The sequence below is a fragment of the Apus apus genome, chromosome 2 (genome assembly GCF_020740795.1).
Source record: "Apus apus isolate bApuApu2 chromosome 2, bApuApu2.pri.cur, whole genome shotgun sequence".
Classification (NCBI taxonomy): Eukaryota; Metazoa; Chordata; class Aves; order Apodiformes; family Apodidae; genus Apus; species Apus apus.
The window spans coordinates 50,321,386-50,344,998 of NC_067283.1; the positions used below are offsets into that span (position 1 = coordinate 50,321,386).

A 23,613-nucleotide genomic window follows, 5' to 3' on the forward strand; every position below is an offset into this window, starting at 1 on the left:
TTTCAGGTATCTCTTTTAGTATGTTTTATTTTGATGTTTGGTAATTCAATGTTATTGACATCGTATTATGCTGCATCTTTATTAGTTATTTGGGTAAGTTTAAGAAAAAAATTATATGACATGGTAAGACTGTTATGCTGTTCTGTTATATATGTATTGATGTAAACTGTGAAACTTCTGCGTTACTAGATAGTTGAGAAATCTTACCTTAAAAATATTTGGAGAATGTGTAAATGCTCATTTAAAAAATCATGGGTTTACACCAAGACCTTGTCTTAAGAGAAATTCAGTAAAGGCTCAGTTTTCTTGTTTATATAACTCTCTTTTTATAAAAATAAATGTTATTTCTTTTTGGGCAGAGTAATTGTGAAACAAGAATGTGAGCAAGGAGGAGTTTGTTTTAAATGCTTCTTTATTAGTTGTTAAACTGCTAATGCAGAACAAATGACTAAAGCATACATAGGAATCGTTTAAGACTACTTGAAACTACTGAGTCATACTGCCTCAGTAGTGCAAGTACTCTCTAAACACTCATCTCATAATTCGCTATCTTAATTTTTCCTTAAATAGGAAAAACAACTCCCAACCTCTTTCAGTTTCATATAGTTTCTCTTAAGGGAAATGGGAGATATGATTGTGTGAGCAGATACACTTTAGCAGAGTAGAAATCATCTCCATTTCTGATTCTTTTTGCTACTCCTAGAACCTTAGGGTGAGCTCAGTGAATTTTTGGTGTTGTTTGTTTTTATTTTGTCCATTGTCAAAAGAGTGGTTATTTCTCACTTATACCAACAATAAGCTGTCTTGGCTGCTGGTATTTGCTGTAGTATAGTTTCCTTGTTATAAACCCACTCTAGTTTCTTTTAGCAGCTTTTGTAATAATAGAGCAAGTGCAGGTACATTGATTTGTTTGCCTATTTTCTGTTTTGGAAAAAATATTTACTATTTGTCTGTTGAGTGCTTATAAGTGGCCTCAGTCACATATATTGACTGGGTTTCTGAAAGCTTTTCACTTTCAGTTTTTCTTGATTACATTGTTCATCAAATTAGCTTAAAATGAGTCTTCCTTGTGTCAAAAAATGAGGAACATAATGTGAAACAGACAAATACAAATAACTCCTCCCACTCCCCATGTTCTGTTGCCTTATTTGAAAATTGTTTGTTTTATGCTGTCAGTAATTTATTCATTGCTTCAGATGTTCCTTGTCATTCATGGCACTAGACATAATTTAGTTTCCTATTGGCTTTGATTTAAAGAAGCTTTCAGCAATATAACACAAAATTTCACTTGTTAAGGAGAAGAGCTAGCCTTCCATTAATTGTATATGAACTGCAGTTAAGAGTTTTTATGTTGGCATGTTTTGCCAGTGCAGGGTGAAATGACAGTGCTAGATAGTAATTAATATTTCAGGTTGTATTAACTTTGGAGGGTTTTTTAAGAATTGTACAATAGGTGCTACCAAAACAAAAACCAAACCCTCATTCAGGGTACTAGAATATCTTGTCGTTACTGTATATTACCTGAAAATGTCTATCTGTTTTTTAATTTATTTATTTGTTTATTTATTATTAGGGAATTCTTGAATTGAGGCCGAAAGTCTTGAGAAGCGGCAGAAGAGTAGTCCATGTATGGGTAAGAAATTTCATGTATCTTGAATATCAGAAAAGAACTATGACTGTTTGTTAAACTAAAACACAGAAATAACTTCTAGTTTATTTTCTAACATTTGAAAATCAGATACAGTAGAACTATTTTCTTTAAACAATTGTCCATATTCCAGAAATATCTTAATAATAATCTTAAATTACTGAAGGAAGAAAAAGGGTGTAAGCATATATTTATATAGCCTTCAGATGGCAACACATTTAATTTTAAATTACCAACTTAAACATGTTTACAAAATGTAAGTTTTTTATGAAAATATCTTTAAAATAAAGGACAATTTAGAAAAGGCAAGTAAAAGGCTAACAGTGCTAGCAGAAATGGAGATTAAGGTACTGAATTAAATATTCACTAAAATGTATCCTATCTAATTATTTTTGTTTAGGATGTTTTGTATAACACGGCAAGCACTTTACAAGCACATAAGGAAACAAGTCAGAGTAAAACACTATAGGGTGTGTGGGTGAGGTCTGAGGGTAGTAGAAGTCATGTCCAAACATGGACACACTCCCAAAACTATAGCAAATAAAATATAACTGTATCAAACATGAGAAACAACTTGCTGCTTGAGGTGTAACTTTAACTTGTAAAAATGCCTGAAAGCCTATGGAGTCTATGCCTGGCTTAAGACAAGCATTCTTACTAAAATAAGGGTAAACTGTTAGCAAAACTGGATGGAATTCATACCGTTATTATAAAGGAATTATTTTTTTTAAAAAATTAATTTATATTCTAAATCAAACTGCACTGCATGTATAAACTGCCAGTGTAACCAGGGGAAATGGGAGTGTAGGCAAATCTGATGTCCATTTTAAAAAAGAGATCCAAGGCATTTGTGAAATTGTAGACCGGTAAGTCTAACTTTTGTAAAAGAAGAACAACTTCAACAGTGATGAAGTTGTTAAGGCTGTATGTATGTGAAATACAAGATAGGACTGATACAGCCTCTGTGAGAAGTAGTAGTGCCTTGGAAGTGTATTTGACTTCCTTCAAGGATGTAGATAAGGGCATGTGGGTGAATGTAATTCACTTGAATTTCAGAAACCTTTTGGGGAAGATATGTAACAGGAATTATAAAAGAAAATAAGCTCCATGGGATAAGGTGTGAAGTTAGAAGGTAAGAAGCAAAGGGTGGTGTTAAATGGTAAGTTTTCAAAAGAAGATCACCACCACCCTGTGTATAAAATAATTGATCCTAAATAAATCCTTGTCACTCAGCAGAGAAATGTTCATATTCTTATGAAAAGTTGTCTGAATGCATCAGTTCATTACTAAGCAGGCATCAAAAAGGAAAATACATTGTGAAGGTCGTGGAGAAGGAACTTCAGAGAAAACAGAAAATAATATTTGATGTACTACCATTAGATTTGCCTAGAGAGAGTATGAAGATAATTATTAATGTAGAATCACTAAGTGGCTGAGATGTTAAAATATGCTAGAATTCTGCCTCTTTAAAAATAAAGGTAAATATGACAAAGCCAGTGAATAGAAGTAGGGTATAATTTTAGTTCATTTAGTGTCCCTTATGCTAGCAGCAATAAGCTTGTAAGAGAGAAGATACTGTGGAAGAAGAAAGAATTAACAGAGGTATCCAGAAAAGGATTAGGTACCTACTAGGTATTTAGTTTTGTTTGCAGCCATTAAATGGGATGATTGAATGCAACCCCTTGTCCCATAAAAGCCCTGGTTACATTAGGGTAAAGATCAGTTTGCATTTTGATGTTATCTCTGAAAGCACCTGCTGGTCCTGGATGTAAGATACTGAGCCAGGTTATCCTATTCAGTTGATCCAGTTTTATAAATAACTAGATTATGCTAGATTGCCAAGGATTTACTCTTTCTGGTGCAGGGATAAACTTGATATGTAACTAAAAGTAAGAATTGTATATACTTGCTTTGTATTTCCTTCAAGTTCTAACTTGGTGTTTTCTTGAGAAGGTACTGTAAATCAGCAAATTCTGCCAAAGGTACAAATTACCAGAGTAGTACAACCTGATAATCTGGACAAGCTACTGCTGGGAAATAATGACTACACATTGGTGTGTGCAAAACAGATGGAATTGTTAGTTAGGCTGCCCCTGTTTTAAAGTTAGCTTTGGTACCTCCTCTGCTACAATGCCATGTGCACAAATCAGTGGCACAGAATTATTTCAGCTGTAATAGAAAATGCAAAAAAAAACCCTTAAAACAACCCAGCATACTGAAATTTGGGAATTGTAATTAGAAATTACTGTACTTACTGGTGGTAACAGCATTTATGACTAGTAGCTACGTTTATTAAGCCTTTTAAAAAAAGAAGAGGTTTCGTTAAATGTCTCTTGAGACATTTATTTCATTCTGAATGTGTTGGTTTTTTTTAAGGTCATTGAAGGATTTGCCTGGTTATTTGGAACAATTACCTTGAAGTACCTAACTTCTTTAGCACTTGAAATAGCTGATGATGTAAGTTTTCTGAGTATCTGGTTGGTGTCTTTAAAAAATTTTGTAATTCTTAGTATTTTGATTTTGGCATCTTACCAATAAACTTTACTGAAATTCTAAGATTTGTTTTGCAGAAACAGGCAAGGGATTGCGTGTTTGCTTTTTCATTCATTATGTAGTATCACTCTGAGATGCTACTGCTGAAGTATGTGAGAAGACAAATGTTTTTACTACTGAGTTAGTGTGTTTGCTTTTAAATGTGGATTTACAGAGCTTTGTTTATTTGGGGGATCTTCCACCTACATCTGTACTGAATTTCTTAGTTCACTTTCCTCAGAAGACAGTTTTAAAATGCTTGTTGTAACTAGGACTGCTTACTTCAGCTTCTTTATTATCAGATTCTAATCTTAAAAACTTACCTGCAGATGTAGATCGAGGGGCGAAAGATAAGAAGCTCATATGTTACAATATAAGTATGCAAAACTACACTCTTGTTGAAGCTAACTGCAACATTAGCACTCTTTTTGCTGCTTTTCTGCTTTTTATTTTAGACAGTCCAGTCTGTTACACTCAGAGATGTCTTTTAGTATGCTGGAAATAGATTACAACAATTGCAACAATTTTGTGTATGGTATAAACTTCTTACTCAAAATCTTTCTCATAAACATTTAAACTACTTAGTTGTGGAAAATAGGATTGGTTTTGCTTACTACAGCTTTTTTTTTTTTTTAATATCCTACTAGGCTCATATAGGAAATATATTAAAATCGAAATTTATTGGCTACAAGGATTTTGATACGTTAATGTATACCTGTGCTGCAGAGTTTGACTTCATGGAAAAAGAGGTAATTTGATCAAAATAGATTATTATGGAAGAGGAAACTTTGTTATATCTTAATTCATAACTTTAAACATCTGAGCGCCATAATCTCCAACTGCCATCAGAAGTTCAAGTGCTTACTCATGAAGTTTGACATATTAATGAGCTTAAGCTGAATTTTACTGGTTTTATTGCTTCTAAATGAACTAAAAAGGAACAATGTTTTGATATTTGGATCTAAGAAATGTGCTTGTTGAATGAAACAATTGCTTGCTCAGGTTACAGATTTTATGTGACTGTGAGTAACTGGTTTTGCGTAGATACAAAATGTAGTGGGAGCTGCAGAGGGTGGTCTTGTGTGGTAGATTTAGACTACAGAAGGGCATCAAAGCTTCTTAATGTGGGCATTAGGCCCACTAACTTTTAGTTAGATCTTTTAGTTAATCAGTATCTAGATATGCATTTAGAGCATATATAGATCACTCAACTCATAGCACTGAAATTCGGATGAGATACAGTCTACTGTCTGGTCTCTAGGTGGCTTGCCAAAGAACTATGATAAATTTGCTTGTGGACCCCAGTGTTACGACTTACAGTGTGATTGCTGGCTGGAGTTTCAATTTGAGTTTCTTTTAAGCTTGCTTTGTTTTTTCTCAAGTAAAACGTAAAATTTAAACATTCACCAAGAACACATTGTTTTCTTTAAAACAATCATTGAAATAATTATAGGTGAATGGAAAGCAATTAATGCAGTGTATTTCCATTGTAGACTCCAGTAAGATACACAAAGACACTGCTATTACCAGTTGTTCTGGTGGTTTTTGGGGTAATCATCAAAAGGGTAAGTGATTGTTTTCGTGAATCACCTTTACCTTGAATTTAATTGTTAGGTTCTTTGAAGAGATCACTTTATTTTGAAATGGGTATGGTGGGTTAAACTTGGCTGGCAGCCAGTTGCCTGCCAAGCCATGCTGTTGTTCTCTGTCCTTAGCAGGACAAGGGGATAAAGAGTTGAAAAATTTCATGGGTCAAGATAAGGACAGGGAGCTCACTCACTGATTTACTGTCATGAGCAAAACAGACCTGAATTGGGGAACGTTGATTTAATTTATTGTCAATTAAAAATAGACTGGGATTGTGAGAAGCAAAATTAAAGCTGTCTTCCCCTCTTCCCCACCTCCTCCTTTCTGGACCCAGTGGGTCCTTTCTACAGGCTGCAGTTCTTTAAGAACTGTTCCAGTGTGGGTCCCCACCAGTCACAGCTCCTGCCAGAAAACATGCTTTTGTGGGGGGTTATCCATGAGCTACAGTTCTGCCAGGGGCCTGCTCTCCATGCATTGCAGCTTCCTTCAGGACATGTCCACCTGTTCTGGCATGGGGTACTCCATAGGCTGCAGGGTGGGCATCTGCTCCACTGTGGTCCTCCATGCACATTTAGGTGGAAAACCTAAATCACAGTATCTTTATGGTTGGAAAGGACCTCTGAGATCACCAAGTCCAACCATGAACACAAAAAAGCCCAACCAACCACACAAATTCCACCAAAAAACACTCACAAGAAATCCCCACCTCAGCCACTAGGGCATGCCCTGAAGTGCCACATCTACACATTTCCTGAACACCTCCAAGCATGGTGACTCAGCCACCTCCCTCGGTAGGCTGTTCCAGTGCCTGACCACTCTTTCAGTATAGAAATTCTTCCTAATATCCAATCTGAACCTTCCCTGCCAGAACTTCAGGTCATTTCCTCTGGTCCTATTGTTACTTGCTTGGGAGAAGAGGCCAACACCCACCTCCCTACAACCTCCATTCAGGTAGCTGTAGAGGGCGATGAGGTCTTCCCTCATCCTCCTCTTCTTCAAACTAAACAGTTCCCTCAACCAGTCCTCGCATAACTTGTTCTCTAGACCCTTCACCAGCTTGGTAGCTCTCCTCTGGACACACTCGATGTCCTTCTTATAGTGAGGGGCCCAGAACTGCACACAGTACTCAAGGTGTGACCTCACCAGTGCTGAGTACAGGGGCCATGATCACTTCCCTACTCCTGCTGGCCACACTATTCCTGATACAGACCAGGATGCTATTGGTCTCATTGGCCACCTGGGCACACTCCTGTCTCATGTTAAGCTGTCGGTCAACTAGCACTCCCAGGTCCTTTTCTGCTGGGCAGTTTTCCAGCCACTCTTCCCCAAGCCTCTATTGTTGCATGCAGTTGTTGTGACCAAAATGCAGGACCCAGCACTTTTCCTTATTGAACCTCATGCAACTGACCTCAGCACGTCAATCCAGCCTGTTCAGGTTCCTCTGCAGAACCTTTCTACCCCTCAGCAGATCAGCAGTCCCACCCAGTTTGGTGTCATCTGCAAACTTACTGAGGGTGTACTCAATCCCCTCATCCAGGTCATTGATAAAGATATTGAACAAGACAGGCCTCAACACTGAGCCCTGAGGGACACCACTGGTGACTGGCCACCAACTAGATTTGACTTGCTTTACCACAACTTTCTTAGTCTGGTCATCCAGCCAGTTTTTTACTCAGTGAAGAGTACACTTGTCTATGCCATGATTTGCCAGCTTCTCCAGGAGAATGCTGTGGGAGACCTTGTCAAAGGCGTCACCAAAGTCCAGGTAGACAATGTTCAGTCTTTTCCTGCATCCAAAAGATGGGTCATATGGTCATAGAAAGAGATCAAGTTGTTCAAGCAAGACCTCCCTTTCATAAACCCCTGCTGGCTGGCCATGAGCCCCTGGCTGTCCTGCACTTGTCATATGAGCCTCTCCATGATCTTTCCCACTACCGAGGTCAGGCTGACAGGCCTGTAATTCCCTACACTCCTTCTTGTAGATGGACATCACATTAGCCAGCCTCCAGTCATCTGGGACCTTCTCTGTTGACCCGGATTGTTCATAAATGACGGAGAGAGGCTTAGCGAGCTCCCTCACTAGCTTTCTCATTACCCTTGGGGGGATCCCATCCAGCTCCATAGACTTGTGTGTCCAGGTGCAGAAGCAGATCATTAACTGCTTCCTCCTGGATTGTGGGGGGGTTGTTCTGCTCTCCATTGTTATTGCTGCACCGCCAGCAACACTGGTGGCCTTGGCTTTGGCCAGTGGTAGATCCATTTTGAAGCTCGCTGAAACTGCCTCTGTCTGACACGGCAGCAGCCTCTGGTCACTTCTCACACAAGCCAAGTCCGCAGCCCCCCAACTGTTAAAACCTTGCCATATAAACCCAAGCAGTTAGATACAATACAAGTTTTCAAAAATATTTGCTAAAAATTCTGAATTCTCTTACAGAGATTTTTGCAATGGATCAGTCATGAGTCAGTGGTAAAACTTACTTTGACGTTAAGCACCAAAAAAATTCCTGTCACTTAGCTGATGAGTATTATAACTGAAGTTTATAACTGTTTTTGTAAATTTGATTATGTATAATTTGTGTGAAAACAACGTAACAGTTTACACAGGAACAGATGGGATAACTGCCAACTGCCTGGCTAATTAAGCATCCTCAAGATTTTTGGCTAAAATATTGCATGTCTTTATCTTAGCATTATTTCAAAACTATATTACCCAGGTGTAATTTAATTTAGCAAATGTTGAAAATGCTTTAGAATTATTTTAAAAGCTTATTTATACTTTTTTGTTTGCTCTTGTTTTCTTCAGGCAGTTAAGTATCTTATATGGGTCTTTTCTCAGGCAGGCCAATATGAAAGGTAAATACTGTCGTCTTTTTAATGTAAAACTGAATTTTCTGCTCAAAGTCTATTTGATTTGCTGAATGCTAAATAAATCAGAATTCTACATTATATTTATGGGTCCTTTTTGAAGGGTAAATTATGTTCAGTAACTAAATGGCTTGGATATACTCTCTGTGCTATTTTTATAGGATCATAACCCTTTTACCCCCAGATTTTCTATTTAATCACTTAATATTTCTGCTCTGTTCGTAAACCAATATTTATTTACGTGCCTGTTCACTTTTCTCCTATAAGCAGTGAATGTAAATTCTCTCTTCCCCATTATTTTTTTCCAGGTTACAGAGATACCTGAGTTTCATCCTTAGGAAGGGATCCCAACAACATTAAACTTATTTTTAAAATATATATTATAGCTTTATAATACTTAGTATATATTACTTATATATAAATTTATTTTAACTACCTATACTTAATTAGTATATTATATATTACTTATATATACTTATTATAAATATGTTTTATAGCTTAGTTTTTAAATATATAAATATTTTTAAACGCTCTACCTGTCACAGCCATTTGGCATCACTTGTTGATCACAAATTGAGCAGTCAATTTGTCCATCTGAATGTTGAAGTTTTCCTGACACATCTTTTTGCTTCCTGTTTTTTTTGGGTTTGTTTTGTTTTGTTTTTTTAATTTATCACTAATCATGTCAGTGATCTGACATGATCAGAGTGTCAGCTTTCCATAGCCTAATGCTCCTTATTAGAATTTCAACAGATGTGAACAGGATTCAGCATCCTGTTTTCACAGATGTTTTTGGAGAACAACATATATACATTATTTTGACCCTTCTCACATTCCTGTTTGCTTCTGAGAATCTACAGGAAGCCTGTGTATTAACTAAGTAAATGACTGACTCTTTTTTTAATACCAGTGCTCGGTGTCTTTTACATTACTGAAGCTTCATTCTCTAAATAAGCTGTTCTGTATATTAAATAATTTGTAATTAAAAAACTGCTAAAATTAATTTTCAGATTTTCAAATAGATCTCAGGTTTGAGGATAGTTACTTATTTGTACTATATTTCAAAGCTTGTTTTAGAGAGGAAAAAAATCTGTGTGGGTGCTGATTCGTGCTTTCTGGATTAGTTTAGTTGTTTAGAACCACTACAGATGACTTCAAAGAGAAAGCAGTGTTTCTGTAGTGCATAATCAAGTAATGGGATTTTCTGTTTTTTATTTAGAGAGGAACGTTTTAACCATGGTGAGGTAAGATGTTTTTTCTGCACTATTTTATTCATATGGTAGTGTGAATACTCGAAATACAGGTTGCAATGGTATGATCCTCATACGTAGTTTATTTGAAGGTAAATATTTGGGTCTTTTAGTTCCTCATCTTAAATTGGGTGTGATATGTCACCAGAATAGCTGGAATGTTGACCAAAAAAGTATACTAGGTAATGGTGGGCTGGCAGTGCAAGAGAGGAGCCTTTTGGGCTTTAGCTGTAGCGGAACACAAAGACACAAACCAGGCTGGACCTTCCATTTTCCCCATGTAGACTAAGAAGGAGATTGGTTTCTTTTCTGGGGTTTCACATGGCAGATAATGTTAAAATTCAGATCTGAAGTAGGACATAATGAAAATAATTCTACGTGTGGTTCTTTTAATAAAAATGTGCAAAAAACATATGAATGGTAGCTTATGTGGTTTATTTATTTGAAGTAGGTCAGCAAGGACAGTGCAAAACTTTCTTAACAGCAGTTTATTTATGGTTTGTGCTATGAGAGAACTCTCATGCTGTTGAAAATATGATAATAAATCAGTTAGATAAAAACTGATTGCAAAAATGCCTCGGTAATTTACCACAGCACTTCCGTAAGTAACATAGGCTCAATGTCAGGAGTGGTGAGTGACATCTCATGCTTTTTAATGTTTTCTGAGAATCCTAAAGCAGTCTGCCTATGGTGAAGTGAGTACCAAGGAGGATTTTATTTGCTTCTTTCATTTCATGCTTAGATATTTAGGTATTAGATTGGAAAGTCTGTTTGCTTCTGTAAAGAGGTTATACAAGAAGTTCTACATATGATACTGCCTGTTTATGTTTCAGTATCTTTTGCATAGCTAGCCATTTCTCCAGCTCCTTTTGGGTTTATTGTTAATGGTTATCCATCCCGTTGTTCCATACTTGGGCATGCTACATACAATTTAGAAAAAAGGTAACAGGAAGTCCTTATCACTATCTGAAATGTGAAGATCTTTTTCAGACAACCTTGTTATTTCAGCTATGCTGAAAATGAAAATGTATGTTTTAAGACACAAATGAAAATTATGCAAATACTATGCTTCTCTAGTTTTTTGGTTTTTTTGGTGTTGTTTTTTTTCAGCTGGTGTATCATGCATTGCAGCTGTTGGCATACAGTGTCCTAGCAATTTTAATCATGAGACTAAAACTGTTTTTGACACCACATCTATGTGTTATGGCTTCCTTGGTGTGCTCAAAACAGGTAAGGTCTCTTCTTAAACCTGTAGCTGTATCAGTACTTGTAGTATTAACTAGATATTTGTTCTAAAGCAAATTTCTCTGTGTGTAATTGCTAAATCTGAGTCTATCAGTTCAAACATAAAATAGATTATATTGCCTGTCAAAAAATATGGTTACAAAAGTTCCATTCTCACCCACCCCAAATAAAGCAAGTGTCTTGTTTTATGCGACCTGTCTGATTGTATTATATGAGTTAATGCTGCTTACTGAGCTTGAGCATAGGGAGACATACACTAGATTTTACTGTATTTACATGTTTCTATGCCATTGCAAGTATTTATTGACTACTAATTTTATCCAAACGGTATTTGACTGTTTACAGTCTATTTTCACAGTTCTTAAGAGCTTATTGTCTTCAATATTTTTTGTGTATTAAATCTTTCTGGAGGTATAGTTTTAAAGTCTTGCATGTTGAAAACATTACAGCCTTAAAAGCCAAAAGTATATACCTAACTCAGATTTAATTTTCCTAGCTTGAAATCATCCATAACATAATCTGTTACTATATTTTGTCCAGATATACAAGGTCTTAAAATTGTCTTTCCATGTTTCAGTGTCGGTGTTTTTGAGAAGTTAACTTGATCGAATCTGTATCTAAATAGCTGTTTTAGGAGCTTTGCAGCTGTAGCAAAAGCAGGGTAAGCAGTCTTTTGTTTGGGAAGCAGACAGGGAAGTAGATTGAAAACTGGCTGAACTTCTCAGCCCAGAGAGAGGTGATCAGCATTACCAAGTCTTACTGAAGTAACTAGTGGTGTATCCCAGAGGTGAATACTGGATCCAGTCCTGTTCAGCATCTTTGTTAATTGTCTGGATGATGGGGCAGAGTGTACCCTCAGCAAGTTGGTATACCAGAGGAATGTGCTGCCATACAGAGTGCCCTCAACAGGATGGAGAAATTGGCTGACAGGAACCTCATGCGGTTCAACAAAGGGACTCACCAAAGTTCTGCACCTGGGAAGGAATAACTGCAGGCACCAGTACATGCTGGGGGCTGCCCAGCTGCAAAGTAGCGTTGCAGAAAATGACCTGGTGTTATGGTGGACACAAGTTGAACATGAGCTAGCAATCTATCCTTGCTGCAAAGAAAGCCAGTGGTATCCTGGGCTCTGTTAGGAGTGTTGCCAGCCGGTTGAGAGAGGTGATCCTTCCCTTCTACTCAGTAGTGGTGAAATTACAACTAGAGTTCTGGGCTTGCCAGTACAAGAGAGGCATGGATACACTGGAGAGAGTCTAGCAAAGAGCTGTGGGGGTGATTAGGGGACTGGAGCCTCTCTGTTATGAGGAAAGGCTTGAGGGAGCTGGGGCTGTGCAGTCTGGAGAAGGGAAGGCTCAGGGGAGAATCTAATCAGTGTGTACAAATACCTGAAGGGGGGATGTAAAGAAGTTCTCTTCAGTGGTGCCATGAGAGGACAGAAGGTAATGGGTCCACATGCTGAAACAGGAGGTTTCTGTTGGACATCAGGAAACACCTCCTCACTGTGAGTGTGACTGAGCACTGGCACAAGTTTCCCAGGGAGGCTGTGGAGTCTGCATCCTTGGAAATACTCAAAAACCGTCTCAACATGGTCCTGGGCAGTGGACTGTAGGTAGCCCTGCTTGAGCAGGGAGGCTGGACCACATGACCCCCAGTGGTCCCTTTTTAACCTGAACTGTGCTGTGATTTTGTAGAAAGTGTTACTTAGATCATACGAAGTATCCCCTATTGAAAGAGTGAAAGATTATGATGAACAGTGAGCTGAGATTACTAAGAAGACAAATTGGGAAGATGAGGTAGGGGACTTATGAAAATGTCTATATGGAGAACTCTACCATGAGGATGAGTGGGAGAAAGAATCTAGTGCTAAAAACTGGTGCGGACATAATGCAGAAGCAGGAAAAGAGAAAAATATGTGACTAGGAATGGCAGGGGAAGAAAATTAGCATTTTACTCAGAAACCTTAGTCATTAGGTTTGCTGTTCTTGAAAACTGAAGAAATAGAAGAGCAAAATTAGAGTTCAGTACTCAAAATCCAGAGTGCCAGAACTGTCTGTTTTTCTGGCTGCTGTGTGCATATGTGGTATGATACAAACTCTAACTGCCGATAGATGTTTTTTCCACAATACCTGTGGTTGAAGCCTGTCCTAAAAATGCATGAGTTGCATGATCAAGACAGTTTACTGTCTATGGAACAATGGACACAGAATTAGGCAAAGAGGAGAAAGCTGTCCCTTGTTAAGGCAGCTGAACAAATGATTGCTTCCCAGAAAACAGGATTGCTTCCCTGGATGTTCTTTCAGGGGAGGACAGTTCTTTATAATGCTGGACAGGCTGCACAGTATCAATCTGCTTAAATGTTCTCATCACTTTCTCGATGCCCATTTTGCTACTTGGCATAGATAGAAGTGCTGAGTGTTTGCCAACGTCAAAGGAATTTGTACAGTGAACATAATAAAATGCTTTAAAAGTGTCAAAAACTCTTTAAAAGTAACTTTATCTACCTTGTGAGTATTGGGACTTAATTTTAAATTTAATTTCCTCTACACTTTTGCTATTCTGTAAAGTTCACAGGTGTTCTTATATTTCCCAGCTTTTAGGTGGTTGTTGAAGTATGATGTCCTCTTAGGTGGTCTGCTTGTTTAAATAACAGCAGTTACACTGTGATCAATTTTTTCTAAATAAGCTTTCATGAGGTGTTCCTGGGTAATTTGAAATGAAATTGCTTTTTACAAGTCACAAAGGCAAAAAGAGATGAAAATAGATTTTATTTTTTAACATGCGATTTCTAGAGAAAAATTACAAGATAAATTAATTCTGACCAAAGTTAGTTTGCTCTTGATTCTTCTTTTAACTGTGTGTTCCTAGAAAAAAAATTGTTGGGCTTTTCTACCCTGTCAATACTGAAGTTTTTTTTTTTTAGAATTTTCCAGTGGCCGAAGAGTTTGGAACTAAGTTTAGAAGTAAAAGTATTACTGTATGATTGTGTGCTGTAGAATAAGGTCTCAGCATTCTGAGAATTGAAGAACAAAAAATCTGAACTACCTTTATTTTTTTTCCCTGTATGGAGAGAAATAATCTCTAAAAGACAGGGAAAATGTCTTGCAACTGGTAATATCTGAAAGATGAGCTGCTAGGAATGGTTTCTGTTACTATGTAGCCCCACTTGCTTTTTTTTTTTCCCATACAGTAAGTTAGCCACTACATGGCAAATTAGTAAAAGCTTTTGGCTAGTGATCTTTTTATTTCTTTGTTTTGAAGCACCTGATTTGCACTACAGTAATTAATCCTGGCTCATTGTGGTTTTTGTTTTAGTACTGCAGCTAAGGTCGTCAGGCCACTTAATGAAAACTATTGCTTTTGGTAATCATTGTGTTTTACATCTTAAAGGATGTCATATGTTATCACTGTGTAAATATTGGAAGAAGTACAGGTTCAGAGTATTTTATCAATATTTTATTTTCTTCTGCTCACAATTGCATTTTGGCCCTTCCATGGTTCTGCTGTTTCCTGTGGTTGTAGAGTGAGGGTAAGCTTCTCAGGAGGCTACAAACACAGATAATAACTATTCTGGGAGTTGCCTCTGTTGGAACAGATGGCTCCTGTCCAGTGACCTTTTCTTACCCCTTTGCAGCATCGTAGAAGCATAGTTGTCTTGAAAGATACAGGTCTTGAATGCTAGGGAAGGTAAGGCTGTAGATCACTGCAGTTTAGACAGTTGTTCTGAGCAGGTGATAAATGACCAGCTTCTCCATGTAATAAGGCCTATGATTATTCTGGCCCTGGCTTGGGCCCTGGGAGAAGTACATACCTGTGTTCACGAGTACCTGACTTCAGGTAAAAAATGTAAGTAAAAATAAAATCCCCTTATCTTGTTATCAGTAAAGGTTCTTTTGCATGTTCAGCGTCTTCCTGATGTTGGTGCTCATTCATACCTGTAAAAGACAAGCCAGATTTTTTTCCAACCTGACTGATGTGCCTTCACTTTAGTAGGGAGTGGCTGGTAATCTTCCAGTTAATATGTGACTGCCTTCAGCATGAGAGAGGAACACTGGCCCCATCAGGCTGTTCAGCCACTATTGATTGGACCACTTCAAAGACTGCTCTAACTTCAAAAAGAAAAGGAATAATAAAACTTTTTTTTTAGAGTTAGGAAAATATCAAGTGGTTTTTAGTGAGCTTTTTCTGTCCTGCTGGCTGCTGAGCTGACGTAGCATTTTGAGGTTGAAGAATCAGGCTGTATGCGTGGTGTTGATTCAGTAGAGTTGCTGCAATGGAGGGAGATGAGAAGAGGGGTGTAGGACTTGTGGCTGAAAGACTTACTAGCACTGGCTACACTAAGTTTTAAAAGTTTGCATAAATGATAATGAACAACAATTTGTTTTTACAGATGCAAGAAAAACTTAAGTAAATTTGGCATATGTAATTATCACATTGTAATTGAGGTCACAGAATGGTAGAATGGTAAGGGTTGGATGGGACCTCTGGAGATCACTTAGTCCAACCTCCCTGCTAGAGCAGGATTCCCCTAGAGCAGATTACACAAGAACATGTCCAGGTGGGTTTTGCATGTCTCCAGGGATGGAGACTCCACAACCTCCCTGGCCATCTTGTTCCCGTGCTCTGTTACCCTCAAAATAAAGAAGTATTTTCTTATATTTAGATTAAACCTTCTGTGTACCAATTTGTGACCACTGTCCTTTGTTCTGTTACTGGACATCACTGAGAAGAGTCTGACCCCATACTCCTGGCACCCACTGTTTAGATACTTATAAACATTTATGAGATCCCCCCTCAGCCTCCTTTTCTCTAAGCTAAACAGACCCAGCTCTCTTAGCCTTTCTTCATGTGGTAGATGCTTCAGTCCCTTAATTGCCCTGTGCTGGACTCTCTCCAGTAGTTTCTTGTCCTTCTTGAACTGGGGAGCCCAGAACTGCACAAAGCAGAGTGGAGGGGGAGGATAACCTCCTTCAACCTGCTGGCCACACTCTTTTTAATGCACCCCAGGATGACATTGGCCCTCTTGGCATGCAAAGGCACATTGCTGGCACATGGTCAGCCTGTTGTCACCATGACTTCCAGGTCAGCAAGGTTGTTCTTCCCCAGATGTGAGTACTCTACACTTGACCTTGTCAAGGTCAACACTATCCTTTCTTCTGGCAGACCGTGGAAGTTAACCTGCAGTGATATAACTAATTTATTTTGAGGCTACTGAAAGCTGTTAATCAGCTCTCTTTAAAAAATATATCATTTTACATTTACCCAAGATGGACATTTTTAATGCAAACCAAAAAACAATCAAACAGGCAAAAGACATACTAGAATTATTCTGCAGATGGAAAAGGAATTCTTTATGTTGTGTTCTTTCAGCCCATAGCATGAATCTGTCTACTTTCCATTACCTTAATGTTACAGCTTGTGGCTCCTGATGGATAATAAAAATGATAACTGTTTACATCCCTACATTTCGTCTTTTGGTTGGGAGGAATCATTCTGTCCTGGGTGGAAGTTTTAAAAGCAAAGAAAATGTACAGGCTTTATATTTATGAAATGTGAAGCTTTACTTCTAATTAACAATAGCTTGAAAAAAAAGTAATTCATACCTTTTACTTAATGTTTAGGTCAGATATGGATGAGATAGTGTTCTTGCTCAAATTAAACTTCAACATTGTAAATTTGGTACTTTTTTCTTCTTAACTACCCATTTCCTGTATTTATGAGTATTTACTTAGAGTCATCAGCAAACTCTCTTTAGGAAAAAAAAATATGCTAGGGACATCTTTTTCAGTTATAGAAAGGGAAGAGTAGAATATAAATCAACATCAATCTTAAGCCCCCGAAGTCTGCTTTTCTGATGTTGTTGGAAGTTTGCAGTACTATCTCTAATCCATATACTACAGTGAGAAACTCTTCATGTAAATAGGAGATAAAATACTGTAAAAGTGCAGTTAGCATTATTACTTGCAGAATTTGACATTTGAACTACAACTTTAAAAGCAACATTAATATAATTTATTGTTATTTTTTTTTCTAGAATTGCAAATATAATGCCCTGTATTCCGCAAACATGAATAATTCTAATGAGATCTCCCTGGAGTTATGTGGAGAAGCAATAGCAGTGGTGTTTCATATTGTAATACTTGTTAGGTTCCTCATAGAGAAATAAGAATTTATTATACTGCATATAAAGTTACAGAATTGTTGTGTAGACATTAATTGATTCTTGCATTTCAGTTGTTTGGATGGCTCTTCTGTAAAATCCAGCCCAAAACATTGGTCTTTGCTATTTTAGCATTGATGGCAATAGAGGGATCAGCAAACCTTCAAGCTCAGTGGAACATCATGGGAGAATTTAGCAATTTGCCACAGGAGGAACTTTTAGAGTGGATAAAAGTCAGTACTAGACAAGGTAAATTATTTAATAATGTATGATGCTCCTCATTTAATGGGAGATGTAACAAAAGAACTTGGTAGGAATGACTGCAGAGGTATTGCTACTATATTTGATTTTGCCTTGGACTATCCTGAAGCTGTGGTTTAGTCACATATACTTGTCTGTGCAGAAGCTCACTCAAATGAAAAAAGTTCTGAAAGCTTGATTTGTCCAACTCCAGGCTGCCAGTCTAGAGGTTGTAGCCAGTGCTGTAGTATTACTACAACAAAAGTGTTGTCGCAAAGTCCAATTAAAACAGTTTATTTACATAACATGGGACCTGTACGTGGATCTGTGATCATAATTTTTCTAGAAGAGAATTCCAAGTGTGTATGCTGTGATTGCACCCATCCTTATACTAAAATGAGTAAAAGTGTCAGAAAACCAGCTGGGAAGAAGGTAGTTACTCTTTTAGCAGGAAGGTACTTTCAAGCTGAAGTGCACCAAAATTGCATTGCTCATTTAACAATGGTGTAAGAAGTGAGAAAAATAAAAGTCTTCTCATAGTGAATGTTATTCTGCCCATTAAAAAAAAAATAAGAATGTATCAAATCTGTTCTAAGTTTTTTAGTGACTTGTATTGAGTTCAAACTTTTTAAAAAGTGATTTTGTGCATATCCTGTTGGTGCCATGTAAGGCCATTTCAGGAGTATCCTACTCTATGATTTTCTACAAGATTACTGTTTAGACATTTGAAGATTGCTTCTCTGCTTTTACTGCTTGATTTGTTGTTTCAAGCATGCCTTTCCTTTTATATTTCAGATGCAGTTTTTGCTGGAGCAATGCCTACAATGGCAAGTGTTAAACTGTCTACACTCCGTCCTATTGTAAATCATCCTCACTATGAAGATGCAGGATTGAGGTAAATATCGAAGTTGAAATTTTTTGTTTTACTATTCTCTTAGTGTTGGTAATACACAATAGGGACGGTATTGTGTTACGTTGTAAAAATCTCTTAAAATCCCACAGAGCTTGATTTGTTATTTTAGGCAGATAGAAAACAAATGCAGTATTTCTTCAGGATTTATATTTATCAGAACGGGTATACTGTAGGAGAGCTATGACTTCAAACTTCTATAAAAAAAAAAAATCCAAATATAATTACAGAATTGGAATTAATGTGTACTGTTATGTACTTTCTTAATTGTAGCTACTCCTGACACTGTAGACAGACTTGATTTTTTTTTTTTCTCAAGGTAGCTAATTTAGTTATTCCTATTAGCTGTCTGTGGTTGTAATTTTTTTTTCATTCTAATATATCTTGAATACTGAAATACTGAGACTAGTTCATAGAATCATAGAATGGTTTTGCTTGAAAGGGACCTTAAAGATCATCTAGATCCAACCCCCCTGCATGGGCAGGGACACCTCCTACTAGACCAGGTTGTTGTGGTTTAACCCCATCCAGCAACTAAAAACCACACAGCTGCTTGCTCACTACCCCCCTTGCAGACCTAGGGGAAGAGAATTGAAAGGGTAAAAGTGACAAAAGTTGTGGGTTAAAATGAGAACAGTGATGCAAATGCCAATAACTGCTCGTCAACACCTGACTTGATGCCCAGCCAGTTCCTGTGGCACTGCCCGCCCTGCCAACCCTCCACCTAGTTTGATTGCTGAACTTGATGTCATATGGTATGGGATACCCCTTGTCCGCTGGGGTCAGCTCCCATCTTCTTGTGCAACCCCAGTCTACTTGTGGGTGGAATGGGGTTAGGAGCAGAAAAGGCCTTGGCTGTGTGTAGGCACTGCTCAGCAATAGCTGAAGCATCTCTGCATTACCAAGTGTTTCCAGCACAAATCCAAAACACAGTCCCACACCAGCTGCTATGAAGAAAATGAACTCCACCCCAGTCAAAACCAGCATGCTAGTTGAAACTGAAGTTTTGTTATGGAATTACTGAGGTTTGTACTTTGTCATTTTCAAAATCAGGATATTTTTCTAAGTTTAAAGTTATTTATCTGATAAGGTCGTGAATTTAAAAAAAGTTAATGTTGTAGCATCATTTTTGGTAACTTGGTAAAATCTGGTAGCATCAATTTTGGTAATTTGGAGTTGAATATTATGTGGTGAATGCATAGCTTGGATGCCTTTGCATTTTCTGTTCACAGTAACCATGGATCTTGTTACAAAGTTGTCTCCTGCTACAGAAAAATCAAGGGGCCATATACATTGTTCTTGGATTCATTATATTTGTGAAGAAATGATCACATTAAAGCAAATGGCATTATTAATTTAAACTTTGTTTTAGCCTAGCTTCCTTGTGAAGTAAAAAGCCTTCCTGTCCAGTCTAAAGTTTAAATTTACCTTTTCATGCCATGTTGCTAGCTAACTTTTATATTTCTCTTTCTGAAGGGCCAGAACTAAAGTAGTGTACTCTATGTACAGTCGAAAACCTGCAAAAGAAGTAAAAAGAGAATTGGTAAAACTAGGAGTGAATTATTATATCCTGGAAGAGTCATTGTGTGTAAGCAGAAAAAAGTGAGTAATTTCTCTCTTTCTCCCAAGAATGATATGCCAGTCAAGTATGTAGTCAAAGATTCATTTCAAGTAGTTCTGAAATGTTGGTCTGTACTTTATTAAAAATGTCCAAAATACATGTTTGTCCAGCATCTCCAGGTATGAATATGTATTACTAACTTTACCCACATCAGCAGCCTTGTGGTCTTTGTGTGCACCTAAAAAGCTGTGTTGTTATGTATACTTAAACTTCTCTGTAAAATGCAGAAGTACAAAGGAAACCAGTTGTCATTCTGGTTGTTGCTGGTCACTGAAAATTTTGTCACATTTAAGCTGCCCTTAATAAAAAGCTATGCACTTTTTTTCCCCCCCTTTTTGGCCTTTAGAACCCAATTAGTTTGCATTTTTTATTTTATTTTCTTTGTATTTAGAATAAAATGAAATAAAACTGTTTCTTTGACAAATTAGGAAATTCTCAGTAATTCTAACTTTTAAAGGTAACTGTATGGGAAATTGGTGTTGGTTATGTGTCTTAATAAAAAGGCAAGAAGTTATTACTTTTTTTAAAAAGGTGTTTTATTTCCTGAGTTTTCTTTAGAAGTGTTAACAGTGTGAAAATTGCCCTCCATTTATAAGAAGTGTTAAGGGTCCCTAGTAATGTGTAATAATTTGAGTTGTTTTATGTGCTTCCTCCTCCAGATAAATTCTTATTACGTAACTGCAAAAGCAGACAAATGCCACACTCAATGCTATGTTTTAAATAACTACTATATTTATTGATTTTGTAATCTGGTAAGAATTTCTAGTATACAGACAAATTAAAAAAAAACAAAACAGATGGTACGGTTGAATATTCATAGTGGGGGTTAAAAAACTGAGTTCAGCAAGCTGTATGATTTTTGATAGCACTTCTTAATTTCTCTTTTTGTATTTGTATGTTTTCTAGGCCTGGTTGCAGTATGCCAGAAATTTGGGATGTTGAAGATCCTGCTAATAGTGGCAAAATTCCTTTGTGTACTCTTATGAGCAAGGATTCTAGGCCACATTTCATCACTGTATTTGAAAACAGCAATTACAGAGTCTTGAAGATTCCAAAGGAGTAACATTTCAATGTAAAGAACCATCAATCTTTCAACTTTTTAAACTAGTAACTATAAGAATTCTAAATCAGAAGTACCTTTTCTACTAGACTTAAAATGGAAAAGTGTGTATTTTATTTTTTACCATTTTAAGTGAATTCTGATTATAGAAATATCTTAAACCTAACAGTTTGGATTTCTATTTCAGGGTCAGTCCCTTGAGATTTGCTATGCAAATGATTATATGTTTGCACATTGTATTTAACACTGATCCAAAAAGAGTTAAAAGTAGCTATGGCAAGTAACTTCATTCTCAAAACCAATGATCTTGTGAAATGGGACTGTCAGAATGTTTTAGCAAAGCAAGTTTGTTTAAGTCTTTGGTGCTAGCAGCTAGGAACAAAGGAATGGTGCTATAGCATCTGGCATCACATTTCTCATGTCACTTTCATTACCCATCTCCCTTCTGGATAAGGTCATACTAGAAATTCTCTTTAAAATCATGTAGTTTCACTAGTCGTGTCAGGGACAAGTACATTTTTTCTTTGAGAATATTAAGAACATTGTCATCGTGGATCACTTAACATGTGCTTTTAAGCTTGCTTTTAAAATGGAAAAGTTTGTATGCAGACTTGAAACTTCATTACTTAGGTGCATGTTCTTGGAAACCTACTGATATTAAAAAAGAAGTCTAATAAGGGTAATACTTGCAGTGAGCAATAGTTTAGCTTTTCAGTGTCCAAGGATTTTTAGCATTCTTAAGTATTCAGAATAAACTGACATATAATATACATTAAATTTTTAAGGGAAAATGCTTTATTCAGGAAAAATCTGTCATAGCCTTAGAAAGATAGTAAAAAAAAATAATCCTTCACTGCCTTAACTAGACCTTCAGCGCTTAACTTCATAAGAAATTACTTTAAAAATATATGCCCCGTTTTCTTTTCCCAGGTATTAGATCCTGCCTGGATTTTATCATCAGCATTAAAGAAAAATCAAATTTAACCCACTTGTAATATGGGTGTAGTCAGTTGTGTGGGTGTAGTTGCTCCAAAAATATTAGACTGGTTCTGTCATCTCAGTGTCACACCAACATAGTATGTTATAAAGAATTTAGAGAATTCACTTTCCAGGGTACCCAGTGCAAGGACATCCTTTAGTCCTTTAACTGTCTTGATAGAATTTTTGTATGTTTATTGCCATTGGGAAGTATCACAGTAACTGATTCTGCAGAATAAGGCTTCTAAAGTGAAATGTTTATCTGTATATCAATCATGTTTTGGTTTTGTTTTGGCTTGGTTAGTTTTTTGTTCAGATATCAGTCTATTGATATGACTGGTCTTTTTAGCCCTAATAGCATCTAGCAATATTAGATGCTTTAGGAACAGCATCTATCATGCCTGTAACACTGTCAATTAAATGGGAACCTATGGTAAAGTAGTAGTGTAACAATTGATCAGTATTCTAAGACTTCTTATTTTTTTAAAGTCTGTTTTATTGAGAGAGTGAGGGAGAATGGCTGAAAATGCATTAGCTTTTTAACTTTTACAGAATAGATTTTGGAAAAATTTCTATAAGGAAACTCACAAAAAGGGCTTTTGGGAAGTCACTTTTAAAAATGTTAATTGAATTCAAGGAAGCAGGAAAAATCTTTATATAAATATTGTGATTAGTGTTACAGCACAAAAAGGTACTGTATTTTTATGAAATTTATGCCAACTGTTGACATGTACTTATGTGGTTAAATAAAAAAGAAAAAGATGGACGTCATTCTTGTGTTTCTGATGGCTGTTGTTTCTGGTCTTATGTCAATTAAACTGAAATTTCATACAGTTGCCACAGCAGATATGATTGAAGCTGAATCCACACACCTCTCTTCAACCTCCTTTTTAATTGGAATATCAGTGCAGAAATATGTGAAAGCGTCAAATACCTATTTACGTTCAAAATAAACTTGGAAGACAGTTCAAAATTGTTATCTAAATTTTAAGTTTCTAAACTCAGGTAATGAAGAATGAAGCCCAGATACTGGTAGAAAGAAGACCAAATACCAGTAGAATGAATAAAAATTTGAAAGCTAAGGTTTAAAGATGTACTTTAGTAAAAATGTTCCCGGTTGAGTGATAAGGCCATTGTTACTGAGAACATGGCCAGACAGTGTTTTTAAATTTCCAGCTTTCATTGAGGGATACTATAGGATCCCCTTCTTTGAATTGGTCCTAAACCCAAATAATTTTTATCAGATAATGTTGAGATGATAAAATCTAGTAATAGAAAAATGTGAAGTAAAGAAATGCAATATATCATTGTGGAGAAGAAACATGGGTATTCCTGGGTATATCATATTATGATTTCCTTTTCATCTCAGGAATTTGTTTTCAATTGCAAAGGAAATAATTTTAGTTTAAATAATACAACATTTTACACTTAGAAGCACCATGTTAACATGGTTATTCCCGCCACTTGGATCAGAAAATGTAAGTTTGAGATTTTTTTAGCTCTCACTGAAGTTGTTTTTC

General features: G+C 36.7%; 1 protein-coding gene across 3 annotated transcripts in view; it reads left to right on the forward strand.

The window, feature by feature from the left end:
• DPY19L1 (dpy-19 like C-mannosyltransferase 1) overlaps positions 1-22,864 on the forward strand; it is a 50,454-nt gene extending 27,590 nt beyond the window's left edge. For 2 of the 3 annotated variants that reach the window (XM_051609806.1, XM_051609808.1), the window contains 12 exons: positions 7-93; positions 1,574-1,633; positions 4,025-4,105; positions 4,828-4,929; positions 5,674-5,745; positions 8,571-8,620; positions 9,852-9,876; positions 10,993-11,112; positions 17,359-17,533; positions 18,320-18,419; positions 19,911-20,036; positions 20,962-22,864. In XM_051609806.1, the coding sequence (XP_051465766.1) occupies positions 7-93; positions 1,574-1,633; positions 4,025-4,105; positions 4,828-4,929; positions 5,674-5,745; positions 8,571-8,620; positions 9,852-9,876; positions 10,993-11,112; positions 17,359-17,533; positions 18,320-18,419; positions 19,911-20,036; positions 20,962-21,118 (1,155 nt within the window). In that variant the 3' untranslated portion in view covers positions 21,119-22,864. The remainder of the gene's footprint in view (positions 1-6; positions 94-1,573; positions 1,634-4,024; positions 4,106-4,827; positions 4,930-5,673; positions 5,746-8,570; positions 8,621-9,851; positions 9,877-10,992; positions 11,113-17,358; positions 17,534-18,319; positions 18,420-19,910; positions 20,037-20,961) is intronic. The other variant, XM_051609807.1, reaches the window with a different exon arrangement.
• The last annotated feature ends 749 nt before the right edge of the window (positions 22,865-23,613 follow it).